The sequence below is a fragment of the Oreochromis aureus genome, linkage group 3 (genome assembly GCF_013358895.1).
Source record: "Oreochromis aureus strain Israel breed Guangdong linkage group 3, ZZ_aureus, whole genome shotgun sequence".
Classification (NCBI taxonomy): domain Eukaryota; kingdom Metazoa; phylum Chordata; class Actinopteri; order Cichliformes; family Cichlidae; genus Oreochromis; species Oreochromis aureus.
Window position 1 is genome coordinate 56594067 of NC_052944.1, and position 19429 is coordinate 56613495.

General features: G+C 36.6%; 3 protein-coding genes across 4 annotated transcripts; 2 read left to right on the top strand and 1 right to left on the bottom strand.

The window, feature by feature from the left end:
* Positions 1 to 1976: 1976 nt before the first annotated feature.
* On the top strand, positions 1977 to 7323 carry LOC120438923 (protein starmaker-like). 2 transcript variants are annotated; one of them, XM_039609527.1, is made up of 7 exons: positions 1977 to 2249; positions 2975 to 3050; positions 4210 to 4526; positions 4746 to 4840; positions 4929 to 5063; positions 5247 to 6138; positions 6947 to 7323. In XM_039609527.1, the coding sequence occupies exons 3-7, from the start codon at positions 4235 to 4237 to the stop codon at positions 7012 to 7014; spliced, it is 1482 nt and encodes a 493-aa protein (XP_039465461.1). In that variant the 5' UTR covers positions 1977 to 2249; positions 2975 to 3050; positions 4210 to 4234; the 3' UTR covers positions 7015 to 7323. The 2 variants fall into 2 exon arrangements, with proteins under 2 accessions (XP_039465461.1, XP_039465460.1); XM_039609526.1 differs by lacking the exon at positions 1977 to 2249 and having other exon boundaries at positions 2888 to 3050.
* Positions 7324 to 9067: 1744 nt separating this feature from the next.
* fgb (fibrinogen beta chain) lies at positions 9068 to 15229 on the top strand. The gene is made up of 12 exons (XM_031747943.1): positions 9068 to 9224; positions 10388 to 10506; positions 10785 to 10887; positions 11949 to 12017; positions 12234 to 12348; positions 12700 to 12806; positions 12968 to 13082; positions 13201 to 13320; positions 13410 to 13532; positions 13637 to 13731; positions 14085 to 14275; positions 14667 to 15229. Exons 1-12 carry the CDS (start codon positions 9075 to 9077, stop codon positions 14896 to 14898), a joined length of 1539 nt encoding a protein of 512 aa, XP_031603803.1. The 5' UTR covers positions 9068 to 9074; the 3' UTR covers positions 14899 to 15229.
* Positions 15060 to 19106, bottom strand: LOC116326606 (fibrinogen alpha chain). The gene is made up of 4 exons (XM_031747955.2): positions 18559 to 19106; positions 17244 to 17427; positions 16995 to 17140; positions 15060 to 16699 (listed from the first exon to the last, which is right to left on the bottom strand). The coding sequence occupies exons 1-4, from the start codon at positions 18619 to 18621 to the stop codon at positions 16349 to 16351; spliced, it is 744 nt and encodes a 247-aa protein (XP_031603815.1). The 5' UTR covers positions 18622 to 19106; the 3' UTR covers positions 15060 to 16348.
* Between the last annotated feature and the right edge of the window lie 323 nt (positions 19107 to 19429).

Genomic DNA, 19429 nt, shown 5'->3' on the forward strand with positions numbered 1-19429 from the left:
ACACAAAACGCTGGGTCAAAAGGACCCAGGATCATGACACTAGGATGTGTATGTTACTGCAATATTGAACTGGTGTGTGTTGTCACGACTGTGTCTGTCTTTCATACGCAGTGTGGTCAATCCTTAAAGGCTCCATCTGAAAAACGTCTAGCTTTAAGGGGAGAAATGGAATTTGTTTAAAAAAATGTGTGCTTACTTTTAGTAAATTCAATTTGTAGCAATAATTTAATGTGTTAGAACTTTATTAACAAGTGTCTGTTTCAATGCAGTTCACAGAATGTCCAAAAATAACAAAATGATGGCCCAAAATAGTAGTTCTGTTTCTTGAAAATCTAACAATTCCATTTCTATAAAACTTATTCTGCCCTTTCATCTGACTAGGCCAGGGGTCGGCAACCCGCGGCTCCGGAGCCGCATGCGGCTCTTTAGTCCTTATTTTGCGGCTCCGGGTGGTTTGGGAAAATAGAAGAAGTATTTAGCTTAAGTGCATTTTATTTGTGTTTAGTTCTTTTTTTTTTTTTTTACTTGTAGTTCTAAATTGGAAGATTATTGTGATTTGGAAATATAAAAATAAAGTGATATCTTATTATTTTTTTCATCGCTCAAAATAAGCGTCACACTCGCGGAAGCCGGTGTACCTGCCGAAACGCCGTGCATTTATCGAGACTTTCAACCCCAGATAGGCCAATTATGGATCTTCGGATCCACATTATGTCGGCAGCTGTTCTCCACCATGAACTATGTTAAAAACAAACACCGCTCACGCCTCACAGATGACAGCTTACAGTCCTGCGTAAAGATGAAAGCCCCGATTTGCGGACTCTGTGCGCCGAGGTTTGGGACCAGAAGTCTCATATCACGGTGGACCCGACGATGTTTGCATGAACACGCTTTTCAGCATCTCTTTATTGAGCACTTTTCACACACGGTTGCTGTACGCATACAGCCGGCTGTAGCTTTTCAGCTCACAGCCCGACATACACCACCAACAACACAACAGCACAGATAGCGCAGGCGTAAAGGCGCGCGTGACTGCGGGTGTCGCTCAGGTGCGTCCGCCTCCCCTGCAGCGGCACTGCAGACCACGCCCCGCCGCACGCATTAACCAGGTAAAATACATATTTAGGCAGAATTTTGCAAATATCTATTTTTTTTTTTTTTTTAGCAGCATAGTGCTTTTTTCCCAATTACTTTTCAAAAGTCAGGTCAAGACTCCAAAAGCCCAAAGGCGATATAAGGGTGGCGGCTCACAACAGTTTTTGTTTGCTACATGGATCATTTTAGTTCAGCGGTGTCTTTCCTTTTGTTATATTTCTTTAAGAGTTCAAAATGTGTTAATTACATAAATAAAATGTAATTTTCTCTGTAGCACTTCATGGATTTCATAAGCAACACACCTTAGTTGCTCTGTAGATTCTTTTAAAAAGCAGTTAAAAACCTTTCTGTTCAAACAAGCCTTTTGTTGATCTACGTATTTTATATTCTTTACATTATTTACATTTCGTCTTTTACATTGTGTATAATGTCTATTGATTGTATTGTTTATTTTAATATTTGTGTACAGCGCTTTGTGACTGCCTGTCTGTGAAAAGCGCTTAATAAATAAACTTTACTTACTTACTTTAGATGTCTGCACAAAGCACAAAAAACAATATATACAGTGTTATCTTCATTTTAGATTTCAAAAAGTATTTGCGGCTCCCAGTGTTTTCTCTTGCATGGAAACTGGGTCCAAGTGGCTCTTTGGGTGTTAAAGGTTGCAGACCCCTGGACTAGGCAGACAGATAACCATCATCCCATGTAGAAAAACCACACCGTTGTTCCTTTTTTGCAGATTTATTCGATTGGATGCATAGCATGGCTTTGATGAAATAAATGAATGGATGAATGAATGGTCAAACTGTAAATAAAACACAAAATAAAGCGTGAGAGCTGACATAAGCAAACATTCTTACAATTAGAAGACACTATGACCTGTTACTATGCTAAGAGAAGCAGAACTAAACAAGCTAACATTAGCTGTTAGGTAGCGCTAATTAGCGTCTAGGCTAATATCGAATGAAGCACATCATTAGGAGAATTCACTTGCTCAAACTATCACAAGCAACTCACAGCAGTCAATGCCAAACACACAATGGTAAAACACAACATTACTGCCAACTTACAGACTGTGTTGGCTTAAGAGGCAGCGTAGGCAGGCACGGGAGTAGCTAACTGCCCTTCTCTCCTTAGACACAAAGCAGCGTCAGGTAGGATGTCAAAATAAAATGAACAGTGCCCAAGAAACAAATGAAGACTGCATGAACTTGTATAACACCACATAATATGTGGGATGACTCTTAAGGAGCCAGAACAAAACTCATATAAGTAAATTCTTCTTAAATAATAAATAATTTGAAGAACAATTCCTCATAAAGAGTCAGACAGAGTAGCAGGTAGCATTCAACTATTTTTTCCCCATTTTCACATAACTTTTTCAATGACAAGAAACCAGGCATGTGTCTGTTACTGCAATATATAAAAAAAACCATAATAATACAACAAGATTATATTAAACTGCAGTATGATCAGCAGGTTGCTTCATTAGATTGAAGTGGGATAATAAAAATGTATGATGCATTTCTTAGGTGTTTTATATTTACCTGCAAAAGCTGTCTGTAACCCAGATTAACACAATACAAGGTTGTAACTAAAGTTACCTGTGACCTAAACAGACTGTATGGGAACTCAAGACTCAATGAGTCTCTGTGAATACCAAGAAAAGAAGAGACATGGAAGTGATGTAACACAAAACTCATCATGACTTAACATTCTTAGAAAAGAATAAATACACTCACAATGGCTCATTTTCTAATACACAATGAGTAAAAAAAAAAGAGTAAGATGAAGTGCTGCATGATGAAAAGGGCAATTAATGCAACATGTGAAATCGTGATCCAGTGCTTCTGTGGGAAATCATATCATGACAAAGCAGAATCTGCAGAATAAAGGGAGGAGACGCAGCAGATGCTTTCAGACCTGAATCAGCACTCCAGCTGACACTGAGCAGAGTGAGTACACCTTGGATTTTTTTTCTTTTATGAAAATTAACATTAAAATTAGAATGCAAAAGCTTATTGCATAAAAAAATCAACAAGTCAGATTTTTAAGTATCTGAAGACATTTGTAGTAATTCAAACAATAATTTTAGCAAACAAAAACTGAAATATAAATTATAAAAATCTCTCACAATTATGACAGTTTTTTGAGAAAGAAGCATCTCTTTTCTTAATTTATTATAATTTTTTTGGAAACCGTATAGGGAAAAAAGTAACAAAACCAAATGTGAAAATTAGATTATTTGTAAATTTTAATTTATTGTATATTTAACTCCATTTTTCTTAACTGGGTTATCCTTTCCCAAAGCCACTGTTTTAAATAAGAATGTTTTCTACAATGCTCTTACTTCTACTTGTTTTACCTTATACATTTTACTCTTTCTGTCCCTTTTTAAATTTCCTTCTTCTCTTTTTCCTAAATCTAACTCTAAACTCTCTACTTGTTCTTCAATCCTTGTTCCTTACATCCTTTTCCTCTGTTTTGATGCAAACATTGTCTTTCCTTATTTTTTTCTTTTACTTTATTGTCTTCTGCTCTCATTCCCTAAACCTTATCAAAACTCTCCCTCTGCCTTTGTTCCTTTCCCTTCATTTCACACTCCACCTCTACCCATCCCTTTTCTCAATCTTGGCTAATTTATTTTATTTTATTTTATTTTATTTGTAAAACCATCTTTTGCATGGCAAAGAGGAGTTTAGAGGTTCTATTCATTTGACATATTTTAGATTATTCCAGCATAGACCAAGTTAAAATATATTTTAGAACCTATTAATGAATATAGGATACTATATTTACATCTAAATAATTGAAATACAAGTACAAATAAAAACATTATGGAAAAGTTACAAGTGATCTTTGGATAAAATATGGTATTAGTTATTCTAAAAAGAAGAAGAATATTAAAAAAAAGTGCTATTAGAGTTAGGGTTTGCTTATCATCTGTTCCTTTTTAGAGATTTTTGTAAGCCTGGAAACTTACAAAGTAAAATCTCTTAATAGAAAAAAAAGTCAAAATAGGCTCCACTTAAAATTCAGCATATTCCAATATTCAGCGCATGGTTAAAACAAAATCCCCCTCAAGACTTTAACATTTTAATGTGTTGTCTGAAGGTCAACTTCCTCCATCATCATCTTCATGATCACCGTGAAGATGCTTGCTGTGTCACTTACACTCTGCACTGTCCTGGCGATAAGCCAAGCCGCTCCGATCAACTCCACCGTGTCCTGGGATAAAGGCCACTGTTACTATGAAAGAATGAATTGCTCAAACCGCATTGGATCATTCTGCCCTATGTGTGATGGCGATGGAAACTTCCTTCCAAGGCAGTGCTGGGGGTCTACCGGGTACTGTTGGTGCGTTGACATCATGAGTGGAAAGAAGATACCGAATACAACAACACCACCTGGTACCCCACCTGTTAACTGCAGTGAGTGGCTTTAGCAATGTGTACCCACATCACACTAAGTCATTCAAAAGCAGAAACCTGTACAAGACAAGCAAAAGCATGTGCAATATAATGAACAGATCTAGCACACAAAATGTTCAAACATAAATATAACTGTACTTCTTTAGTTTTGTTGATTTGGACTTTGTTTTTGTTTTTTGTTTTTTTGTTTTGTTTTTTAAAATTTGTTTGTTTTTTAAGTGATGGGGGACTCAGACTGCCCCGACGGCTGGTCTCGATTTGGTGACCGGTGTTTCAACTATATCAGCACCCCAAAGACATGGACTGAAGCTCAGGTGAGCTCTCATAGAGATGATGAATACAACATACTATTCATTCAGTTATTCATATGTATTGTAATAAATACAAAATGGCTCCCACCAGATTTTTTGTCAGTTCGATGGCGGCAACCTGGCATCCATTCACAGTTATGAGGAAAACCACTTTGTCCAGTCTTTGACCAGAGGGGACACCGACAACTTCCCAGAAACCTGGGCTGGAGCCACTAGCGCCGTCCATGTATGGATATATTTTTTTTAAATCAGTGTTATAATCCATGCCTGTACACTTAGTCAGGATTGAAATCTGACAACTTCAGTGGAAATTAAATAGTTGCAAACTTAAACACTACCAAAATCCCACCTAAGATATAACTATGCAAGTTAACTATCTGTATTTATGTATGTTTGTGTCTGTCCATAGCCTGGTTTTTGGATGTGGATTGATGGCTCCAAGTTTTACTATGAAGACTGGTGCGATGATGACGATCATGATGATACGAGTGAAGAAGACAGCCATGACAATACAACTGAAGAAGACAGTCATGGCAAAATTAGTAAGAAAGACAGCCATGATGATACAAGTGAAGAAGACAGCCATGGTAAATCCAGGAAGAAGCGCAGCCATGATGATACAAGTGAGCAGGACAGCCATGACGATACAAGTGAAGAAGACAGCCATGATGATACAAGTGAGGAAGACAGCCATGGTAAATCCAGGAAGAAGCACAGCCATGGCAAATCCAGTAAGAAGGACAGTCATGACGATACAAGTGAGGAAGACAGCCATGATGATACAAGTGAGGAAGACAGCCATGGTAAATCCAGGAAGAAGCACAGCCATGGCAAATCCAGTAAGAAGGACAGTCATGACGATACAAGTGAGGAAGACAGCCATGATGATACAAGTGAGGAAGACAGCCATGATGATACAAGTGAAGAAGACAGACATGGTAAATCCAGGAAGAAGCACAGCCACGGCAAATCCAGTAAGAAGGACAGTCATGACGATACAAGTGAGGAAGACAGCCATGATGATACAAGTGAGGAAGACAGCCATGATGATACAAGTGAAGAAGACAGACATGGTAAATCCAGGAAGAAGCACAGCCATGGCAAATCCAGTAAGAAGGACAGTCATGACGATACAAGTGAGGAAGACAGCCATGGTAAATCCAGTAAGAAGGACAGCCATGACGATACAAGTGAGGAAGACAGTCATGACGATACAAGTGAGCAGGACAGTGAAGATGACGATGATGACGACCATGACACCAAGAAGACAGCTAGCATCTGCTTGAAGATAAATTGCCATTGTAATGCTATACATACACATAAATACACACACATGTACACATACCAACACACTGATACGAATGCAGATAAAGTTAGCCTGCTGTTATTCTTACTTATGTTCTGAGTGGAGATAAAAATGTCGAGGTGGGTTTTTTACATTACTTTACAAATTACATTTTACAAAAGAGTGTAACTAGATAAAGGTGTTCATTTAGTACACCTATATTGGGGGAAAACTAGCCAGTAAGTACACATGCATTGCTGGGAAAGTTAGCACACATATATTATAAGTACACTAGTCAAAAAGCACATCTGTATTATAGTGACACGAGTTAGCACATCTGGTCAGTTAATATATCTACATCTCTAATGCACTGATCACTTAGAACATCCACACAGCAAGGACAATATATGGATTGGGTTTGCCATTAAGGTATTTTATTTACACACTTTTTGTACTTTAATATCCTACAGGAAAATCAAAGCCATTCACATCCTTTGAGTAGGTCTAAGGTTGAAAAATACTCTGCATTAGCTGATTACTTATGTTTGCTAGGTGCCTGACAGTGAGCTAGAATCTTAAGCCTGCTCCATCTGAGACCTTCATGTTTTCCCCACACCTCATCCAAAGCAAAGTTTTTAGCAACATTTAGAAAATAGCTCGGTCAGATTCACCTTTGCCAATGTATTGACATAAGAGCAGCCACATATTCAGTCACAAAGAATCTACAAAATGACCCTGACCAATAGTAGGATCAACTAAAACACACAATTTATAATTCCAGTTTGAAATTCTTAAATTCACATTTGTTTTTTTTGTTTTTGCAGATAATATGAAGTGGTGCAGTGCAACCTGCAATGACGCCTTCCCCTTTGTTTGTTCGAAAAGGATCTGAACTCGGACCAGGTGATGAAAAAACCAAGAGTCTTGACTATACGCACTACACGCGACAGCCCCACAAAATTTGTTTCTTACTGTCTTTGGTTTTGTTTTAAGTTTTTAAATGCAATCAATAGGTATTAAACACATCTTTTAGGGGTAATTTTTGTTGTTCAACTAGTTGTTTACTGAATTTGGTTCAGTTCTAGATATAAATCCAAATCATTTGTGCATGTGAACTTGGATCGTATTCTTCATAATCTATTTTTGTATAATCAAGCATGCTTCAATTAATGTAATTATATTAAAAAAATAAAATAAAAACAAAGCAACACAAGTGAATTGTGTTTTTTGTCACACAAAAGAAATCTGGTCCAACTAAACCTAATGTCTTTGAAAACCTACATTGTAGGGACATACATTGATCAGAAAATCTACACTCTGAGGACACTATTTGATTGACATACCTACATCATAGATACACTGATTACACCTATATTGTGTCAGAAAAAATCTTTTCATACAGTGATATGTTACCATATTTGTCGATTTGGTTAAGACACAAATATTTAAACGAAACTTAAAAATTTTTACATCTTTATTGTGGGGACCTGAATTTGTTCAAACAGCTACTTTGTATAGTCTCTTTTTGGGGACACCAACTGGGTAACACACCTAAAATATGGGGACATTAACATAGACATATTAAAAAGTTAAGAGTTCAGTTTTTACAACTACACTGTAGGGAGACTGATAGATTATCAAATGTACATCGTGGCAACATAGTCTTACCCTGTGTGAACATTATGTGAACACACACAGATCAGTTACATTGCATAATTTCTTTTTGAGATTTTATACTGATCAATAAACATGTTCACAAACTCACTTTGTACAGTCTCTTTCTGGGGACGCAATTTGATTAACAAACCTACATTATGGGGACATTAACCTGTAAAAACTGATCAGTTTGAAAGCATCTAGGAAAACCATTCAGTTACCACACTAACATCATGGAGATATCAATTAATTCCCAAGCATACTCTGTGGGGATGCTGATCAGTCTCCCCCAACAGCTACTACAAAACCACCTGTTTACAATAATAATAACTTTAAAATAACTTAGATTTCTATAGCACCTTTCAAGAAACCCAACGATTCTTTACACAAGAGTATCTAGTGGTTAAAAAGGCTCGAGGTTAAGTTTTGTTTTGTTGAAGAGGTGAGTTTTGAGAAGTTTCTTGAACGACTCCAGTGAGTCTTCCAAGAAAGGTATTGTGACTCTTATATGGGAGAGAGTTCCAGTTGGTGGGGGCTGCCACACTTTAGTACAAAGTAACAATGTACTAAAAACTAGGTTAAAGAAAAAAGGTTTTTAATACATACTTACTTTGTCTAACAGCACACATTTGTGCACGCGTGACTCTGTGTTGATTTTAGTGATTTCATAACATTGTACAATGTACCCTTTTGGACTTAAACAAATATCAGTTGTTTCAACATCCTAACTTCCAATCACTGCATGACTCACTGCAACTTCTTCGGGAAAACCGTAAAACTGTTCTCACTGTACATTTTCTGCATTTTTCTTTCTGACTAATGAAAACAACAAAAGTAAACAGGAACCAAGGAGAGCTGGGGACAGTTCCCAACATTGAACACTCTTCACACTTCAAAGAATACATTATATAATTTCTCCTCTTTAATATAATGTTTTTGATATTAAAGGACAGTTGAGTTAAGGCCACTGCGTTTCTAACCAATCTGCCACTCCTGAAACTAAGAATTGCAAATGTTATTTTAAAGCAATGATGCTTTTGCTGCTATCATAACATTGTTCTGAAAATGTTTCACTAGATAGAAACAGCTTTTTAAAAACACACGTTACCACATCTTGTGGCATTCTGCCTTTCGGCCCCTTTGCCCTTTTGTTCATTGACATTCCCCAGACTTACCTGGTGTGGCAGTGACTAAGATTGGGTAAACTGTCCCAACAGTTACGGAACAGATCAATACAAGTGGGGGAGGACGCCTACGCATGTGCAGAGATGGAGGATAAATATGTGGTAAAATCAAATGTCTGGGAGAGAAAAGGCAGTTTGGACAGAGTGTGACAAGACTAACTTCATAAAGTACACCATGAAGATACTGCTGTTGGTTTATCTGTGTGTGTATGTCGCCTGGGCACAGGACCTTGAGTTTGATAACGAAGAGGATGATGACTTGGTGAGTATGTGTCTAAAGTGGAAACGTTTTTATATCACAAATCTTTTTGATTAATTCCTTTGATGAAAGGACATAGTCAATAAAATATATTAAACTTACTTTCATAGTGTATCAGTTAGTTTTTAAAAGAGTGTACACTGTGTAAAGATCTATGTTTAAAATTTCAGCTATGTTATTACCAAAATAGCTACCTGTCTATCTGTTGTGTTATAAAATACATTTCTTCACAAATTGGGTCTATTTTTACTGAGAAATGCTAGACTTGATAAAAATGCATTGCTTGTTTTGTTTTATTTTTATTTATGTATTTATTTTGGTTGGGTTTATCTTTTATTCGCTTTGCACATATTAGAACTTCTCAACTCTAATTCTCAATGGACAAATGATGCTAAAACATAGATTACACATAATTTAAAAAAAATAAGATCTACGTTAGGAGCTAAATTTGTTTGGGAGAAATTGAAACATGTTTTTGAAATTATTTTTACTTTTTCAAAAGTTAAATACAGTTCTTACCAAATTTGTCTGACCACCACCAAATGTTTTGAGGTTTTATACCAGTTCTGCCCTAAATTAAGAGTAGTAGTACTGGTAATTACCAGAATCATTTTTTATGCTTATCATATGATTAATCCACCAGTATGCGTAAAATCTCTAATCAAAATTGCGTTGTTAATGCTAAGATATATTTTTTGGAAAACAACATTGTTGATAGTAATATTGATATCCATGAGTTTTGCAATTTACTGCTTTAGAAAACAAAATATAAGGCACACTATTATTTTATGATCAAGATGACAAGTTACATTTATATACTTACAGTACTGAAAAGAGAGCACTCTATTTGCCATAAAAAGAATGGCATAAACAAGTTTTTGATGTATTTATAAAATATTTGTTCTTCCTCATTTTTGTGACGTGGTCTAATAAATGCAGCCTTTTTTAAAAATGATTTAATTAACCCAGATCTGTAACAATTTGAAATAAATAATCATATATGTTTATGGCATACATTGTTTCTTTAATTTTAATATTTTGGTTGTCCAGCATGGTTTTATAGTATTCTCACTGCCACAATTTGATTTGAAATGTGTCTTTAAAACAACATTTATGAAATGAGAGGAAATTTGTTACTCACAGCAGTTTCTTAAAATCTTCCACAGGCAACACCGGACTCAAATGGAACAGCTGTAGATGCTCGTGGTCACCGCCCACTACAAAGGGGCAGGGAGACCTTCACTGGAAACAGATATGCCCCTCCTCGTGTCAGCGGTGGTAGCAGGTAGAGCTTTTTTTTTTAATAAATGAAATAAAAACAATGAAAAGAAACAAAATCTAATGCAGCCATCTTTATGATATAGATGAAATGTAATTAAATCTTACAGTATAAAATTGGCAATAAAATTTCATTAATAATAAAATTTTGTGAAATACAGCAAAGTGGTGTGATGTGGTCTGCGGTGCCACTGTAGGGGGGGCGGACGAATAAATACAAATAACAAATAATCGCTGGTATATTTGTGTGTGTTTTGTGTTTTTTAAATTATTTTTTTCATTAAGGTATCGTGGGCGCCCTACTTCTGCTCCAATTGGTGGCCGACAGATCCAGGAGAAAGTTGAGCAGCCCGAGGCAGGAGGATGTACACATGCTTCAGAGGAGATGGTAAAAAAAAAAAAAGATAATAGTAACACACATACAATTAAATACAGGCCATTGGTCTTAGATGATGTCAGGACCAGAATACTTTCCAAGAGGAAATTATGTGGTCACAGTTGCTCCAGTACAGTAAGAAAAGTTGCTAACTAAACACAATTGATACACAATATATTGCGTAGTTACAAAATGTAACAAAATAGGTTTAATGGATACAAATAGCTCTAATATAAATATCCCAGTATATTGCACAACTATATAGACATTAAGGTGCCCTTATTATTTTACTGTCATACTGTACTTTGATATTTTCTCTGTAGGTGGTAAATGGCCTGCATTTGTATAGCGCTTTACTCAGTCCCTAAGGACCTCAAAGCGCTTTACACTACATTCAGTCATTCACACACTGGTGAAGCTACATTGTAGCCACAGCTGTCCTGGGGCGCACTGACAGAGGCGAGGCTGCCGGACACTGGCGCCACCGGGCCCTCTGACCACCACCAGTAGGCAAACATGCCCAAGGATATTTGGCATGCAGCAAGGAGGCAGCCTGGGATCGAAACACCGACCTTCTGATTAGTGGCTGACCTGCTCTGCCACCTGAACTACAGTAGATAGCAACTATTTGGTCCAACTAGTTACTATAATGAAAAGTGAAATGAAAAGTAAAAAGTGCAAATTTTAGTGTTCAGTTTATTATGAATGTACAAATAAAATGCAAAGTCTGCCACAATTAGTTGATCAATGTTTGCAGTTCGTCTTCCATGCAAACTATGGGATAACCACAGAAAGAAAGCACCATATGCCTATTTGTGACCAGGTTCACCTAGCTGAAAACTAGCAGTTTTCATCAAAACTCTACCAACTGTCCAAAGAATGCACAATTGGTCTGTGTGACTGGGGTGTTCTTGGGAAACTTTTAATTGCTGATGTTAACTGTAGATTTTTTATTGCCTTTAAGTTACATCAATAAGCTACTTTGAAGTCAGAAAATTAGAACAAAGTCAAAGAACATGTATTTTAGTGACTCAAGATAAGTTAGCTTAACTTGTTTTGCTTTTGTCCATCAGGGTGTTTTGTGTCCCACTGGCTGCGATCTAAAGACCACGTTGCTGAAGCAAGAGAGAAATGTCAAGAGGGTAAATCAAACTTATGCAATCATTTAAAGGGCGGTAGTTGTCATCTTTGAGATCTTTCCAAGCAAACATTAGCAAAAATGTTTGCTGCTATGATTAGCAGAATAAGGTTTGGTTTGGATATGAGTTTAAACAAACTATTGGAAATCATTTACTTTGTGAAAAGACTAAGTTCAACCTCCTGTATTTTTTTTAATTTTTTGCAACTGTTTTACACAGAGCATTAATGAACTCAAGCCTCAGGTGAATGATTTGTCCCGGTCCTCCAACACTGTCTTCAACTACGTCAATGGCATTTCCAACTCGCTGAGGGAGAGGCAAAGAGTATCTAACGGTGCGAAAGAAATTTGCAATATAACACTGAAAATGTAAAAAAAACCCAAAGATTATTTATAACTATGACCTAATTAAATTAATTTGTACTTACATTACAATATATTAATTATAACTAATTGCCAGTAATTCTGCGAGTGTACAAGTTAATAAATAAAAAAATACAATGAAATACAGTGAATCAAATCTAATTAAATACAAAATTTTTAGAAAGGAAGCAAAAAAAGTTTCTATGGTAACAATTAAACACTATTGGTTTATAATAGTTGTTTCATTAAAAACGCCTGCCTTAAAATAATATCTGAAAATGTGAAATGCTGAACATGTTTTTTCTGTTTCCTTGTGCTCTTAGACAACAGTAGGGTAGTTAGTCAGTACACCGACCGAGTGGAGGAACAGCACGCCTACATCAAAGAGATAGTGGATACTGTGTTCCCTTCCAATATCAGAGTATTGCAGGTAAATACAAAGTGGCATAGTAGTATACATATAATAGTATAATTATAATGATACAGTGTGTCTTTCAAGTTTAGGAACCATGTAGACTTTATATGATAGAAAATGTGAACAAAAACAGTACAATCAGCCTTGTTCTAATTTATAACATGTCATGACTCCAGGGGGTCCTGGACAAGATCAAGCTGAAGATACAGAAGCTGGAGAAGGCCATCCAGGCCCAGAGGGATGAGTGCAAGACACCGTGCAAGACTAAATGTCCCATACCAGTAGTTTCTGGTAAGAAATGACAAAAAAAGTTAGCGACAGGCTACTTGCTGTAAACTTAAACGCTTAAGACTATCATGACCTGAATGACTTCCACAGATGTTAAAGCTTTTTCTTTTGTTTGTTTTAGGTAAAGAGTGTGAGGACATCTTCCGTCGGGGAGGAGTAGATTCCCAGATGTATATGATCCAGCCTGATGCGTTTTACCCTCCATACAAGGTTTTCTGTGATCAGGCTTCCCAGAATGGAGGTGAGACTTTTCATTGATCCTTACTATGATATAATGGTTTTCAGTTAAGGTTTGTCTTTTTTACATTTCCTTTTTAAATTTGTTCCCAGGATGGCTTCTTATCCAGAATAGGCTTGACGGCAGTGTTGACTTTGGTCGACGCTGGGACGAATATCGCCGTGGATTTGGAAATATTGCCTTTGATTCTGGCAAGGGTCACTGTGCAACTCCTGGTAAGAGAGTTAAAACACAAGACAAAAATGTACTGTAACCTTTTCTTAATGGTTACACTTATTTCTGGTCAGCTACTGTAATATACCTTCTTACATGCCTACAGGTGAATACTGGCTGGGTAATGACCGTATCAGTCAGCTGACTAAGATGGGCCCAACTGAGGTTCTCATCGAGATGGAGGACTGGACAGGAGCCAAGGTGAGTTTTTAAAGGGATTGGCAGGTGCAAGAAATTATCATAGGATTAGTGAAAAAGTTTAAGCATGATAATTGTAGACTCCTGTGAATTTTAAATGTAGAAATTTGTTTATTTGATAATAAAGCAAATTGTGTACAGTATTGAATTGTTGATTTTAAAAAAGAAGCAATTTCAAAAAAATATTTTGGAATTTAGGAAATTGGAATTTGCATTAATGGTTAGGGTCTAATAGTTAATTATCAGGAAGACATGAATGCAATATTACATAAATATTTACAAGTGTTTTCACCTACTCCTTCTAATGACTATGTCAGTTAGGAATTAAATTAAAACTGGTTTCTCCTTTTAATCAGGTCCATGCCCAGTACAACCAGTTCACTGTCCAATCAGAGACATCCAACTACGTGCTTGCTGTTGGTGGTTATTCTGGTAATGCTGGCAACTGTTTCCTGGAAGGATCTCTTGAGCTCTTTGGTGAAAACCGTACTATGACCATTCACAATGGCATGATGTTCAGTACCTACGACAGAGACAACGACAACTGGTAGGTATCCTAAAAAGAAAAAATTAATAATAAATTATTACTTAAAATATAAATACTAGAATACTAGCTGTAATAGCTAATTATCCTCTTAATAAAATGTAAAGAAATCAAGTCCATCATAGCATTTTGGGTGACCCACAAATTTACACAACTCAGTCTGTTAAATATGTTCAAAAGGATTTTGATTGCTTTAACACCCCTCTATACACTAAATGTCGCAGTAGTTAATACATCTACCAGCATCTAAATGTAATGTAATTAATAATAACAATAATAACAATAATAATGATAAATAATAAATATGTAATAGTATGTAATAAACGTAAATGGTAATAACTCAGATTTATAATTTTTCAGAAATTTTAACTTTACTCTTCTCCGTACCAATCAGGACCCCTGGTAATCCCACCAAACAGTGCTCCAAGGAGGATGGAGGTGGCTGGTGGTACAATCGCTGCCACTCAGCCAATCCCAATGGGCGGTACTACATTGGAGGAGCCTACACACGACAGATGGCCAAGCATGGCACAGATGATGGTGTGGTGTGGATGAACTGGAAGGGCAGCTGGTACTCGCTCAAGGCTATTAGCATGAAGATCAGGCCTTACTTTGCCTCCAGATAATCCAAGAATGTCGATGCACATAACATATAAAAGAAGGTGCCAAAATGAATGGTATATGACATGCAGATTTACAAATAACTAACACTAAGTGTCAACAAACTGTAACAAGAACTAAAAAACAAGGCTATAATAATGCAGGAGCAATGCAAGTATTAAAAATATGTTGGGGATGTCAGATAAACTTGTTACCAACAAAACTAAGAGAAAAAAAAAACTAATGCGTTGTGAGTAAATATGCTGCGATCTGTCCTTTTTTGTTATGTGTGACAACTATAAGGATGAGTTGATGCAAACTGTCCTCCACTACTCAATAAACACATTGAGGAACATATTTTATTGTTTGTGTTGATTTTCTTCACTTTAGAAACAAAAATGTCTTTGCTGTTTAAATGTTCTTTTGCTTAAACACTATGAGCTCTTCTGTGACATAAATAAGACAAACCTGGCACAATTGGATTTGTCTGTTCCTTTTGCTGCATACCAAGAAAGCTATTAAAGGATTTATGTGACAATGAATAAAATGTAAAAACACTGATTATTTAAATTTTGCAAGTTTTGGAGTTTATAGTTTTTATTATAATTGACAGGGATGATATCGATATCCAGTCATCCAGTAAACTCAAGTAAACATAAATACAAAAAATATTGGTTATCAGACACGATTTAATAAAACAGAATAAGGATAGCAACTTGTAACCATTCAAACATCATTTTCACTTACACAAATAAAATTTTGTAAGTTACAGACAGCTATGACTACACAGCGAGGGTAAAGTAATAGTTTTATTGCCTAATCATGGAGTTTGTGAGTAACAGAGCACCAAACAGGAGTGCATTGTCTGGATAATGAATGGAGGTAACAGGAGAATTTCTCAGGTTTAAAAGATGCATTGATAAGGCACAAAATTAGTAATGCTGTCTACTCCCATCATCCTTTGAAAAAAAGAACAGTCCACCTCTTCATGTAAAAACACAAGCTAGCTGTTGCTTGTGGGGTGCACTGTCTTGCCTGACAAGGCGGATGCTGTAAAGCATTTCCACTGCCAAATGTGGGAGTGTGCTGAGGGTGTGTTTAGGGCGTTAACAGGTTAATGTCACAATAACATCCACATTAATACCTTGACTCAAAGTTTCCCAGCAGAACACAGATTGCATTATTGACGTCAGTAGTTTAACTATATTTAAATTCACAGAAAAACTTTTTTTTCCCATTGCCCCTGGATTTAACTGTAAAACAGCCTGTTATAAATCAGAGTTATTCTTCATGTTATCTCATCTGTTCAAATGACATGCCACTGAAAAATATGGATAAGACTAGCACACAAACTACTCAACTTGCTGATCCAACTATAAACTGAAACTATAGCTAAACTTTGCAGATGAAACAAAATAATGGTTATTTAAATAACAAGGTTACAATGTGCTTCCATATTCTCTGTCAGCCCCATATTCAATTAAACCTTTCTACTTGATTGTGATCATTTACATCCTCTGACCCCTCCAGTAGCTCCTCCAAAATTATCTGATTCTGTTCAATGTCCTCAAATTGGGTCAGTAGTTTTTTCTGGACTGTCGGGATAGTCTTGTATCCTTCAGCTGGTTCTGGGACTATGTCTATAGGCTGGAGCTTAATATGTGGGATGCCTGTAGGAGGTAAAGGTCCTTTGGGTCTTCTGTTTAGAGTCTTGTCCATGTCTTCCATGTGAGTTCGAAGGATGTGATAGTCAGGATGATCAATGCCAAATGGCAGGACAGACTGGCAAGACCCGCGACAGGCTCTTAGCTTCATGTCAATGTCCACCTGGCAACAAAAACAAGTTGAATAAGCAGTTATTCAAGCAACAAACAGCATAAAGAACAAAAAACAAAGTAAGAAAAAGTATTACAAAGAATATAAATGTATCAGGTTGAACATAACTTGTCTGAAATGTGTTTCTTTGCAATAGAGGACAATAATGAATTTATGAAATGTATGAAATGACATTTCATAAATACTAACTACACTGAGTTGTTCAGTGTGTCAAATATAAAATGAAATGTTTTAGGGCACAAATTTAAAACATTGCAGCAATCGATAGTATTTGATCATGTCTTACCTCTGTTCGATATAGCTCCTCTATCTGTTTCTGCAGTTTGCTAATCAGTTTTTTTAGCTGTTGGGACACACTGGTTGATCGTTTCTGTAGTGACGTGAAATTTCTGGCCAATTCTTCTGCTTGTTCCACAAATTTCAGCTTTGACACTAGAGATTAAATTCTGCATTAGTAACTCAGCATTACTTTAGTAAGTATTTACTAATTATATTATCCACAACCACAAATCCAACATCCCCAAAGAGTCTTAACTGTATCTGTTGACGATGACTCGCCGGTTAAAGTTGTATATGTGAGTCATTGTAGTCATGGAGTTCTCTGTTGCATCTTCATACATCTGAGCTGTTTTACACACCTCCCGCAGTTTTCTTTCCACTTTGTTTTCCATCTGTGAGATCAAACCTTGGAGTCTGCAGCCAGATGGGCATTTAGAAAACTTTGGAAAAGGACAAGAGAACAGGTCAGGTTGGGAGTACATCATAGTAACAGGTCATTCTGAGTTATCATGAAGTGAACAACAACAAAAAAAAGCATTTTATTTACACTTTGCCTTTTAGATTTTTTAGGGTAATGCTAGGAAAGTGTTAGCACAGTGCTGGGGTGAAATAATTCAAATAATTAGACAACTGTTAATTAAGCCATGTTGTAGGACTGTCCTTCATAACAATCAATTGTTATGAGTGATGCCAGAGTATTCATGAATAATTCAAACGTTAAAGAAATCTATCCAAATTCTTCACCAACTTTGAAAGTTAGTCTACATCTTGCCAGCTGTTGGATGTGTGTCAGTGCATGGGTTGCAGATAAAACAAACTGGAATTGATTGAAACAATTTCATTATTGCCATTTTTCTCAAATTACTTGGCTTAATGCTGTCTGTGGTTATTCCTTTTTTGGAAGAAGAGGGGGTGTTTTGTTTTTATTGTAGGATGTTTAACTGTAGTAATAACCCCACTGATCTCAAACAGGGAAGGATATCAGAACAGATGTAGTTACTGCTTAAACAGCTTAAACCTTTTGACTGATGTATTTTAGATTGTGATCCCTGACAACAAAAGTAAGATAAAAAGTACTTTAGGTGTGCTAGTTTAAGTGTTCGAGCAATTGTGTAATAATACCCAAGTGGACTGAACCTCTTTAAATTCTACCAGTAATCAAGAGCAAATGCTTCAGATGTCATCTGTGCCCTTTGCACTTCAGCTAAAGGTGGTTGCTTGTGGAAGGTGATTTTCTGCTTATTGGCTTATGAGACTGACAATGAGACAAGCCAATAACTGCTGGTTTTCTAACATAGTTACCTCTTTTAGTATGGCTGGTCACCTTTGGCTAAAGCTGGCATGTGGTGGTCAAGAGTACTGGACACCAAAACCCAAGTGCCCTCTTTCTCCCAAACAGGGCACTTAGGTTGGTTTCTCTCATGTTTTCTATGAATTTTTTTGTTTTTATGTAAGCTTAAGCAACTCAAATTATTTTCACATCCTGATGTTATAATGTTATAAACTAACAAATAATTTTATTTATAGTACTCATCAATAGAGTTGTATTTATGTGCTTGCATGCTTCTTACCCAGTCATCATCTAAACACAGCGGGGTCCCTAGTTTTGCTTGACATTGCTGCTTCCTGTACATCTGGGTTGCACTGGGGGACGGTCGGCCATCTTCATTCTGCTGGTTGAACCTGATACACACTGCAGAGAGGGAAAAAAAGTCCACCTTCAACTGTGCTCTAATTCAAATAGGACAGTGCAAACAAAAATGTGATTTGCGTGCACTTGTGTTTATTTTGTGTCACTGATGGAACTTGTGGACTGTACAAAGATCAGTAACTTCAGGGTTGTTATTTAACATTTCCACATGAAAAACAATCACAAAATCAACAATAGTTATGAAACTGTGAGGTGGAAATGGATAACCTTTGGCTCTATGGATAAAAAACACATAAAAGATGACTTTCCAATGTCCTTATCACCAGGCCAGAGATAAAAAAAAATTACCATTAAAACCAATTACATAAAAAAACACGAATGTTACAGTTAAAATGTAATCTTTATGTAGATCCTGTTGTTATGATGCATACTAGTCTGCGCTAAACCACATTGGTGCTTTTATTTTTAATGCCCTCTATGGGTTATATACAGCAGCGGTCCCCAACGGCCTTTAAGGTGTCGCGGATAAATACAACAAAATAAAACCAGTACCGGTACCAAAAAAAAGAAGATTTATTCATAACACACGTGAAAAGACCCAGGAAAACCGAGTTAACGATAAAAACGATAACAAAATAACGCTGAAAACCGATAAAAACCCTGAAAACCACACATTTCACACATGAGCCTCAACTCTCGCTGCCCGGTACCAAACGACTCACGGACTGGTACCGGTCCAAGGCCCGGGGGTTGGGGACCGCTGATATACAGTATCACAGGTGTTGCTAGTC